The sequence below is a fragment of the Rhinopithecus roxellana genome, chromosome 6 (assembly GCF_007565055.1).
Source record: "Rhinopithecus roxellana isolate Shanxi Qingling chromosome 6, ASM756505v1, whole genome shotgun sequence".
Lineage (NCBI taxonomy): Eukaryota > Metazoa > Chordata > Mammalia > Primates > Cercopithecidae > Rhinopithecus > Rhinopithecus roxellana.
The window spans coordinates 17226514-17238524 of NC_044554.1; the positions used below are offsets into that span (position 1 = coordinate 17226514).

General features: G+C 43.3%; 1 protein-coding gene across 2 annotated transcripts in view; it reads right to left on the reverse strand.

The window, feature by feature from the left end:
- Positions 1–1042: 1042 nt before the first annotated feature.
- The window catches only part of MAGI2 (membrane associated guanylate kinase, WW and PDZ domain containing 2), a 1518597-nt gene continuing 1507628 nt past the window's right edge, over positions 1043–12011 (reverse strand). The window contains exon 22 of one of the 2 annotated variants that reach the window (XM_030933117.1): positions 1043–3931. In XM_030933117.1, the coding sequence (XP_030788977.1) occupies positions 3279–3931 (653 nt within the window). In that variant the 3' untranslated portion in view covers positions 1043–3278. The remainder of the gene's footprint in view (positions 3932–12011) is intronic. The other variant, XM_030933118.1, reaches the window with a different exon arrangement.

The following is a 12011-nucleotide window of genomic DNA, read 5'->3' on the forward strand; positions in this document are numbered from 1 at the left end:
GCCCTTTGGCCAGTCCCCATCTGAGTCCCTCCTCTGTTCAGTTTCCTACCTATACCTTGGAGACATGAATTCATGATAAGGCCCTGTCCAAGTCAGCAGGGGCCTTGCTGGCCTCCCCCTAGTTCCTGCCCTGTCCCTATCCTAGTCCTTTGATCTCTGGCTTCCTATCTTTTGGTGTCTTAGTAATCTGTATTATTTAAAAATAAGTAGTGCAGTATGAATATTTATATTCCATTTAAACTACATTTTTGTATAGGTCTTTTCCAGCTTGCACTGACCCATTCTCAGATTACTTCATAAAGAACTACATGTGTTACAAATTTCCTAATTTTTGTGTTCCATTTTATACATCACCTCTTTCCTTTTATAAAAATGATGCACGATATTAATTTTTGTATTGGAATAAAAGATTGAGTTTGGGAACTTTAGGCCTCCTACTGACAGGTGGAGTGGGGAGTCTTGATTAGTGTTGAACTGTTCGTTCCGATTGTCAACTCCTCGATGGTAGGGTTGTAATCACTCACAAGCCAAGCAGAACTCTCCCTTCCTACCACAGGCATCCCAATACATGACAAAAGCTATATTCGACCATTCATTTTGGACCAGTTCACTGCTGCTCGCTATGTTGGCTTCTGCATGAACTCCTTGGGATTTTGTATGAGAAAATTTCAGAATTAAAAGGAAAAAATGTGATGGAATTTATTACAGATGGATACTTTAAATCCTTTTTGAAAAAAGGTAAAATATCAATCAATGTAGCAAGCAACATACAGCCAATTCATAAATGATGTAGTAACCTGACAAGCAAATACCAACGAGACTGAGAAAACTGGCCAAAAAAGCCAACAATCTTTCCCAGTAATGCCACTGCTTTTAGATTCAAGTTTCAAAAAACTCCTATTTGGAGCATTAAAACTTACACATCCAAAAAAAAAAAAAAAAAAAAAAAAATCGATGAAAACTGCAGTTTTGAAAAACTAAGTTAACTCCCAGTAATCTATTTCAAATCAACACACAGCCTATATAGTTGGAAAAAGAAAATATTTTTGGATATATATTTTATTTGACAGTGTTTTAGAATATCATACAGTAAACAAGATTTCTGTAAAAGTTAATTTATCCATAGTGGTGCGTTTCATAAAAATAGTTGCTCACTTACAGTCTTTCTGTGACTATTAATACATGGAATTATATTTATAGAGATACAGCTGTACAGGGTAAATTCACAGCTAACACTACACAGAAATATTATTTGGAATGGGATTTAGATGATGTGCTGTCTTCACAGGTTATGGATTACAGCCGCATAAAGCAATTACTGCACAAGTAGTAGCTGTGAACTGTGCAAATTAGAGTTTATGCCAGTGTAATCTCAATTTTTTTTTCCTTTTGTGATACATGGAAAATAAAGGTCGGAGGATACAGTACCAGGACGTGCAGCTACACTACAGAAGCATTGTCCAAAACCAGATTCAATAAATTAATGGCAAACTATACTGGATTTCTAGTCCAGGGGAGAAAGACTAATTGAGATTAAACCAAAAGCATTATAAACTGCTACATGTGTTTGTGCTTTTGTTTATGATGAATGGGTTTCATTTTTGGAAATTGCTTTTACAAGCTGCAAGATCCTTCACTTGAGGCTTTCAACCTTATTCTCCTCCTGTCAAACAACTAAACTACTCCCATGTCTGATGAAAATTAAACTGCTACTCAGGATGCTGCAGTTACAAGGAGAGGGAACGATCAGCCCAGGAAGGCTATTACCTGTGACCTTTGAGATGAACCTGATCGCCCCTTTTACTTTTTAGACTGCAAGTGCAGGGAGGTGAAGCTTATTTGCATTTGAACGCCTATAAAGAGTTAGAATATGGAAAGGATGAAGCCTCATTCATTCAGGGCATATTAAAAAGAAATTGCCTTCAGAAACACTTTGCCTTTTAATATGTGTAGCTACAGTAAGTACCAATAGATAATTAATGGAAGCTAACATTTTACAAAGAAATGCTAAAACAGCAGGAAAGGCAAGGCTTAGAATTTTACTAGGAGGCCAATCATAGATCCATGAAGATAAACATCTAGAAGTCGCTAACAAAATAAAACACTTGCAAAGAATACAAGACGAAAGAAAACCAATGGAAACAAAAGGAAGAAAGAGTAAGAAGGATAAGCAGAAAGGAATGCTAAAAAGACTCACGTTCTTTAATGAAAATAAATTGGTTATAATTTTTTAACATTAGAGATTCATTATAGTCTGAGAAATATAAGACAAATACTCTGCCTCTGCTCTGTCAAAGTGCAAATGAAGTCATGAGACAGGGTTTAAAATAAGACAAAAATGAAATCACATTGCTGACAAAGAAGCTATCCATCTCTGCTAGCCTGGGACGACAGAAAAGCCTCTTCATAAAGGAACTGCAGCGTTGCCAATCTTGATTAAACAAATTGTGGTCCTTCAATTATAACATTCATATTTTAGAGAAAAACCAATTAAGATCTATGAGCTAAACTGCAAAATTCTGACTTATGGCAAACTGTTCCCTAGGATACAATTTTTAAAACCTTTTTTCTACCACTGAAAATGTACAGAGATATGATTCGATCACAGAAATGGCAATAAAAATGGCATCACACCAAGAAACTCACTAGATTTCTAAGTCATCCTGCAGGAGGCAGGGAACGCTGCTGCTAACACCGAGGATGGATGCCAAGGGTGAGCCATGGAAACATGTCATGGGTGAACGGTTCCGAATGTGTCAAAGAAACCCTTTAACCCCTGTCTAGATATGTCGAGAACAATTTATTTACAACGCTTTAGATCAATTAAAAGATATAATCTTGTCTCAGTTTCAGCTTGCTCCGTGCAGTTTGATTTTTAAGGCGATATTCCAGTTTGTGATTGCTCTTAACTTGTCCAGTTTCTTGATATAAAGTTTGGATGACATCCAAATCCTTCATGCAGTGGGGAGGAATATTTTTTTTTCTCAAACTAAAGCTACACTGCACTGTCTCTCTGTGATGTTCTTCACGTTATTTTGGTTCTTCCATAGCTGCCAAAGCCCCCACAATGGAACCGGGGGCTTTAGGATCAGTTTAGGTCTGCGCGTGGACGCGATGCCGCCCAAGCACACCGGACACGTGGGACTTCACGTCGATGCTCCCAGGCCTTAGCGCCTCGTGGATCTATGCGTGTGACAGTGAAAATAAATTAAAACGCCGTGAGACGGAACCTAAGAAGAACGGCCTGCGCCGGGGCGGGCGGGGCCTGGCCGCGCGGCTCATCTGCTGGCGGCCGAGGCGCCGGGTTTGAGGACGCCCGGCAGCTTGTCAGAGCCTGGCACCTTCCAGGGCCCCGGCGCGACGGCAGCCTTGCGCGCAGGGGCGCCCCCCGGGGGTCGCGGGCCCGGCCGGGGACCCGCGCGCGCACCCGCCCTGCCCTCGACCTCCCGCGCGCCGCTGCCCGGGCCGGCGAACGTGGGCGCAGCGCCCGGGCCTTCGCGCCGGGAGAGCTCGGAGCCCGCCGCCGCGCGGGGCGCCTCCTTCCCGCCCGCCCGTGCCGCGTCCGCCGCGTCTGCCGCCGCGAGCCCGGGCGCCCTGGCCTCCGAGGCGGGCCTGCCGGCCTCGGGCCGCCCCTGGCCGCCGGGCGCCTCCTCGAGCCTCGGCCGCGCGGCCCTCTGCGGACTCGCCGAGCGCTCCCTCTGCTCCCCGAGGCGCTGCTTCTTCTGGCCGCAGGCTGAAAGCTCCTTTGGTTTCCTAACGTCGTGTTCCCGTTTGATATCCCAAGTTGGGCCTGGGCTTATCTGGTGGGAAGGGTCGGAGGGTGGGGCTGGATGTGATGGAGAGAATGGAGCGAGGCCGTCGTCCAGGGAGACGCCTACTTCCGGCAGACCTGGGGCGGCGGCAGCGGGAGAACTCCAGGGGGCGGGTTCGTCTGTGGACGGGAAGCACAAACGTTAGCAGTGGCGCGCGCAGGACTTCCCCGCGCCCTCTCTATGCCGGGGACAGGGGCAGGCAGATGGGGCGACTGCTCTCAGGGGCCGGAGCCACCGCCGCCCCCACCCCCACCCTCACTGCCGAGAGGGCAGCGGCCGCGCCCCCAGGGATTTGGGGGTTCCCTCCGCCCCACTTAGCCCCCACGCCCCGAACCCCGTCCGTGGACCGGGGAGGCGAACGCGAAGCCCGGGCCTAATCCCTTCGCCTTGGCCTTGCTAACTTCCAGGGGTGTCCTCGGGCCTGATAGTCCAGTGTGGACAGCTCACTTGACAGCTCTTGAATCAATCAATGGGTCTCCAACTCGAGCAGACCTCGGAATCACCAGGGTGGTGGTGAAAAATACAGATTCCCCGGGAGGACCAGGCCCGGAGATTTTAGCAGCACGGGGCCCAGGAAGTTCTCTGTATTTTTATCAGGCACCCAGGTGATTCTGAAAAAGGTGGTCTAGCAGGGGTGTCCAATCTTTTGGCTTTCTTGGGCCATATTAGAATTGTCTCCGGCTACGAGTAAAATACACTAACGATAGCCAATAGGCTAAAAAAAAAAAAAAAAAAAAGTCCAGGCATAAATATAATCTTTTAAGAAAGTTTACGAATTTGTGTTGGGCCACATTCAAAGCTGGCGGCGGGTTGGACAAGCTTGGTCTTGAGCCAAGTTTTGAGAAACACTGATCTGGGTTCTCTCGAAGTTGGAAAGTGACGTTCTCACGTTCTCAACCAGTAGGTGTCACTCAAAGCATATTCCTAGCTGCTGTCAGTTTCAGAATATGGATAAATTCATTTTAAAACGATCTTTTTTTTAAAATCGTCCTTAATTACATTATTTTTCTTTGCCAAGTCCGGATGGAAATTAATTTTTCTTAGTACTTCTAACATTATGCAGGGCCCCAGGACTAGGATGATTCTTTCTAGGAAGTCTAGTTCCAACAGTTACTTAGGATTTAAGTTATCTACTTCCAAAAAGGATCTAAGACGATTGACAACATCAAAACACATATAAAACAATGATAAAAATGAGAGATGACTTTTTTTTTTTTTTAAGCAACAGCTGATCAGAAGCCAAGTAGAAGGACAGATGTATTAGGAATCTGAGATGAGTTAGCTACGACTGTGAGCAACAACATTTCCCTGGAGCTTCTGGCCACTAAGGGGAAATGAAAGCAGGGAATCCAATTACTGTGAATCCTTGATATTTGTAAGAAATACGTCTCATGACCTTGGAAATGCTCAAATTTTGTGATATTCTAGAGTGTAATGTTTCTTCCACAGAACTGGTATATGATTGTGAGTGGAGAACAAAGAAACCACATGGATAGATTTGAATTCTGGGTGCCAGGTGAGCCTCCCTCACTAGCTAAAAGATTCAGTCCCATACAGCAGCCTCAGTGCATGTGATTCAAGTTCCTGCCTCTGTAACGTGTCAGAGTCTGTCAGGGATACTTGTGCATACTCAGTCATTTAATGTCGAAGGTCTACTTTGTTTGAAACTTGAGGATTCTTATATAGTACCTTTGATACTGATTTATAAAGCAGTAAGGAGAGGAAAAGGGCAGTGGCGTTGGTTTTCCCCGTAATTCTGGCCATCTTTAGAATGGCAGATGAAAAAAGTTTCTCATTCTACGTGAAATTCGAATGGAACATTTTGGGCATAATGTTAACCTTCCTTCTTCCATACGCTGATGTCCATTATCATTTTCACATAGTAAAATCCTAGAAGAGAATCAGAAGCCCTGGACTCTAATCCTGGCTCTGGCATGTATTTACTGACGACGTGATTTTGGACCAACAACTAAATCTCTCTGAGCCTCAATTTCTTCCTTTGTAAGACGGGGAAAAAATATCCAACTTTACAAATGTGAGACATACACTTTCTAAGGGAAAGCATGTTTTTCTTCTGCACCCCACCTGCTGCCTACTTACGGATTGGGCTCCTGTGGAAGCCGCTTCATTAACTAGTACCCTTGCAGGTGAGGTTTTGAATAAGCGCAATAAGGCAGTCATTTCCAGGTGCTGTGATTCCCAGGTGTCATTTTGCTACACCTCAGGTATCCTTGGTTACCTTAAGGAATAGTCTGAAATCCTCAAAGGCAAATATATCCAGTGAAAATGAGAATGTGTTCTACTTTTGGGTGGGTTAGAGTTTAAAATCAGACTGACAAATGATAGGTGGTGGCAACCCACCCATCTAGCGAGATACAGCTTAGAAGAGTTAAAAAGTGGTCTTCAAAAGGCCTAACTAGAGGGTTGCTTGTGTACGAGTGATCTCGGACTTGGACCATGGTAATGACATTTCACATTTTAATAGCTCTTTTCCCCATCATTACATCACATATGGTAGAGTTAATTAGCTGGCCTCAAATTACTTCTTAGATAAAGGGAGTAGGTTGATATAACTCACACTATCTCCTGAAGGAGGAATTGAAGCAGAGAGAGGTTAAGTAACTTGACCAAGATTACAAAATGGGCCAGTCGGGAGTAAAATTTTGGGGTTCTTGACTCTTTTTACTTAGAAATTATCCCAAGATGTTACCTTGCAAATAGGATCAAAATATGTGAAATGGGCATGAACAGTGGCCACTGCCAACCAACAGGAACCAGATCTTGTCCTTAAGCAGAAGATTTAGCATTTATTTCTGAACATCTGACTACATGTCTGGCACTGAACTGGAGAGTTCCTATCCAGAAAAATGAAAACATATTAAACCAGACAAATAAATGTCCATCCATCATCAGTTGGCCTCAAATTACTTCTGAGATTCAGGGAGACACTGTTTTCTTTCCCTCCTCCACTGATTTTTCATATCGTGAAAGGTGAAATTATTCACAAATTCAAAGATTCCTCTTATAAAAGTTTCTCAGGAGTTTGTTCATAGATCATTAAACACTTAACAGTGAGAGAAACTAAAAGCTAAAATGTTCCAAGTCACTACTGATTAAAAATATGAGAAATTAAGATTTACTATATCATAAAGTGATTTAAAAGAGACATCTATATGAGTGGTTGAATAGTTTCGTTTTTCTGCATAGGAACTCTTCAGTTCAGTATCAGACGTGTGGTGTCTGCCCAGGCACTAGCCTGCAAAGCTCTGTAAAGCACCAGGGGACTCTTCAGCAGGCAGCCCGTATCCCACCTTGCCCTATCACCTGCCTCAGCAAGGTGACACAGATTGTGGTGGACAGGAAGAGTCCTTCTCTAAGACTGGAAAATCTAGTCTTTACGAAATCTTGATATATAGTAACCAGAAGAGTTCAATTTAGTTCTGCTTCCTTCAGACCATGTTTTTCTCCTTCCTTCCTGCCTGCCTGCCTGTCTGCCTCCCTGCCTCCCTCCCTCCCTCTCTCCCTGCCTACCTCCCTCCCTGCCTGCCTCCCTCCCTGCCTCCCTGCCTGCCTCCCTCCCTGGCTGCCTCCCTGTTTCCCTGCCTCCTTCCTTCCCTGCCTCCCCCCTTCCCTCCTTCCTTCCTTCCTTCCTTGTCTCCCTTTCTCCTTTTTTGAACCTGGATATCGGCTAAAGTGTGTGATCATGTTCATTTATGAGGTGGTTGCCAAGGAAGATGTGCTACACAGCATCATTCATGTTCTGAGATGCTCTAACTACAATTAGAAAAAACAGAGACCCATCATAGAAGGATGAAGTCAGCCATATCTGGCCTGCTGGGATTTATGCGGCCCCTTTGTCCAATGTCCTCAGGCCCAGTGGCTGAAATTAAGAAGGAAACAGCCTTTCATTCCCATCTGGCTTCCTCAGCCTGCCCTCTCTACCTCCTGTCCTGGTGAAACTGCTCTAGTCAAGGTTGCCAATGACCTTTCTGTTGTGAAATCCAGAGGACTCTGTATTCGACTTAACACAGTTGGTCCTCTGCATCCGCAGGTTCTACATCTGCAAATTCAACCAACTGAGGATGGAAAATATTTGGGATAAAATATGAAGTAACAATATAACAATTAAAGGTAATACAAATTTAAAACACAGTATAGCAATTGTTTACATAGCACTTACATTGTGTTAGGTATTATAAGTGACCTAGAGATGGTTTAAAGTATATGGGAGGATGTATGTAGGTTATATGCAAATACTGCACCAGTTCATATAAGGGACTTAAGCATCTGAGCATTTTGATATTTGTGGGGGTCTGGGAACCAATCCCCCACAGAAACTGCAGGACGACTATATCTCACCACATTTTCACCCAGCTGACTACTTCCATTAACAAACTGGACTCCTGGCTGTCAGGACACCCCATTCTCCTGCTTTTTATCCTACTTCTGGCAGTTTCACCTCAATTTACTTTGCAGGTTCCTCTTATTTTACCTGACCCTTTAAGGGCTTGGTCTATGTAGTTTTCTTTCTCTGCATTCCCTCCTAGGTGTTGTCATTATTCATGCAGCTTTTATACAACAATACTCCCAAATATTTCTGTTGAGCTCTACCAGCTGCACACTGGTATGTCCATCTGCCTTCTTGATGTCCACTTGGACAGTTCATTGGCTTCTTCAATCTAACAAGTCCAAATAGAAATCTTTCCCCCCCAAGCCTATCCTGCACTCTCTCCCTTACTTCTCCATCTTGGTGAATGGTACAGTCATCACTTGGAGTCATCCTTGATTCCTTTCTCTCCCTTATTGCACAAATACAACCCACCTGCAAGACTTATTAGTCTTATCTTCAAATATATGTGGACTCTGTCAACTTATCTTCACCTTCACTTTCACCGCCCTAATTCAAAATATAGGGATTTCCTGGAAGGATGCAACCACTGTGGGCTGCTGAAGACACAATTAAAAGAGGGCCACAGTGTGGACATCTTTCATAAACCCTTGGGGATGCTGTTGAAGACAGAAATTTCAAAAATGAATTTCAGTGCTATTCAGAAAAGAGAAGTGTAGTCTACTGTGAACCACATACCCTCCCTAGGGCAACTAACCTAATTACCCTACTCAAGGGATTGGCCTGCCAAGCTATTTCTCACATTGGCCACAGAAACCCACTCTTCTTTCATTCTACTCTTGCGCACCTCCAGTGATGATCTGTATAACATTCACAGCAATCTCTTTGAGACATAAATTAGATCATGCCATTCCCTTGCTTGAACACTCAATGGATCCCCACCGCTCTTAGATCAAAATCCAAAATGATTTAACATAGCCTACAAAAGCCTGCATGATCTGGCCCCTGCCAGCCTCGCCAGCTTCATTTCCCCTCATTGCCTATTGTCCACCCACACTGGTCTTCGTTCAGTTCTTCAAATGTTCCAAGCTCACTTTCTATTCTGGGACATCATTGTTGACTTCTCTGCTGGGGGAAAGCTTCCCCACAACTATCTAAAAAGAACATGGCGGGTTCTTTTTTATCCTTCAGGACTCTTAATATCATCCCAGAGAACTCCAATCTACAGTAGATACTCCACCTTCCTCACTAGCATCTCGATTTTATTTCCTTGTAGTAATTATAATGTGTAATTATACTTTTGCTTGCTTATTTGATAAACATCAGTCTCAAATGCTAGCTGTAAGTTTCATGAGGGCAATGACCACATTGGCCTTGTTTATCACAGTGTACTTAATAACTAGCATAGTGCTTGACATAAAAATAAGTGCTTGATGAATATTTGATGAGTGAATACATATATTCCACAAATAGAAATGGAAGACTTGAAATCAAATGCTGACTTGAGGAAACACTTCAGGGCAAAGGATTTTCATTTAAAGTATAATCTGTCAAAAACAGGTTTGTGTTTGGAACTTTGATCAGTTTTGAGAGGGAGGATGGTGGTGAAATGGTAATGTGTATGTGAAGCAGGAGGGGAAATGACTAAGTTTGGGGAGAGTGAACAAGGAGGAAGCCAGCCACAGAAATACACTAGGAAGAGTTCCCAGCTTTCATTGGAGGCCCCTTAGGATGGAGAGGGATGAAGAGAAGCTCGGATTCCCAGGGCGCAAAGTCAAATTCTGAATTTTTATGGTTGTTCTTTCCCTTGTTATGAGCTCTAATGATGCAGTAATAGCTTTACTTAAAGGAGCTCTGTCCCTGGGAAGTCATTAACCAACATGCCAGAGAATGTTCCAATGAACCCACAGGTAAGATAGACTCTAAATATCTTATATTTCACTGTGGGAGAAGCAAGCCCCTCTCCTAAGTTAGGATCAAGTTTCTTACCCTTCCTATTGTCAGTTCTAGCCAGTTTGGATCTTTCCTAGAAAACAGATTGATTAATCCATAAGTACATATCAGTATATATACACACAGATCATACACACCCCATTATTTTTGAGTTACAAGATGTATGGTTTCTCAAATTATCTTGTAGGAGCCCAGCAATATTAAAAAATAAAATGTGCTCCTTCACTTCATAAGCCAGAGATAAAAAAAATCTCATCTACAGAAATTGTGTTTCAACAGCTTATTTATGATATATAACCAAAGTGATGGTAAAACCAGAGAGCTGACCCAGTAGGAATAAACTGCTTGTTGCAGTAAATAAGTATCTGTATTCTGGGTTTTCCCATATGGCTCTTATCTCCAGCAAACATTTGTACAGAAGAGGAAAGCATAACCCACATCAAAGGAGAGTTAATTTTATCCTGTGCTGAAGACACAAAGGTTGAGAAAGAAAAATCTTTTAAGGATTGTGCCCAAACTATAATGGTTCATTTGCATCTGTTCCACCATCACCAAGGTGATTGCTTTTTGTAACAAAATGTAAACAAGAAAACCCTTAGAAGGGAGCCAGAGATTGTGGGCAGGGGTGGGGTGGGGAGGGGTGGGGCTGGAGGTGGGGGTGGGGCTGGAGGTGGGGGTGGGGCTGGAGGTGGGTGGGGAAAGAGACTTTGTTAACTGTCCCATAACCTCACCAATGGCCTTAGGGCATCCAGCTTCAGGCTGAAGCCATGAATAAGAGTTCTACATTGCTTTCCTACTTTCAGTACAGGGCACGAACCCCCTAATGACTGCCTTTTGGATTAGAGTGGTCAGGAAGATAATAGAAGCATTATTGCTATTGATACTACTCATAATGGCAATAGCTAACACTGACTGAGGTACTTACTAGATGCCAGGCACTCTTTGAAGGCCTTGAAATGTATTAACTAATGTTAATACATGTAAACAGACACATTTTACAGATGAGGAAACAGAGACACAGAGGTTAAGGAACTTGTTCAAGGCTACACAGCTGGTAGCTAAGGGCCATTGAATGGCTTTTGGAATTGGGTAATGTTCTACAAACTCAGCTGAAGCACTGACACTGCATGTCTTTACTGTTTGCTAGTCTGACTGAGAAATGAGGGCTCATGTCTTCTAGGGCAGTATAACAGAAACTTCCATCTAAACTGATTGTCAGAAGCAGGTCCATCATTATTCCTAATGGAGACTCTGAAAGGCCATTTGTGTTTGAACCTTGGACACAGGGGGAGAGTCGCTATGATTCGAGCATTGATCTGTGAAAATACTAGAAATATGACCTGCAGGCCAGATGCAGTGTCTCACACCTGTAATCCCAGCACTTTGGGAGGCCGAGGCGGGTGGATCACCTGAGGTCAGGAGTTCAAGACCATCCTGGCTAACATGATAAAACCCCGTCTCTACTAAAAATACAAAAATTAGCCAGGCGTGGTGGTGCATGCCTGTAATCCCAGCTACTCAGGAGACTGAGGCAAGAGAATTGCTTGAATCTGGCAGGCGGGGCTTATAGTGAGCTGAGATCATGCCACTGCACTCCAGCCTGGGTGACAGAGTGAGATTCCGTCTCAAAAAAAAAAAAAAAAAAAAAGAAAGAAATATGACCTGCAATCAGAGAACAACAGAATTGGATTTCTTAAGGTCAGGGATATTACTGTCTACTTAAAAAAATATCTTCACAGTGACATTCCTTGAAGCTGAATTGAATTGAAAATACTCAGATACTGAAGACACGGAGTCACTTTGAGACATAAATACTTACTGCTCAAATGACTAGAATTATTCTGTAAAAAGATCCATGAATTTAGTGTCATTCCTTATAAAAACTCTTTCCTATTGCA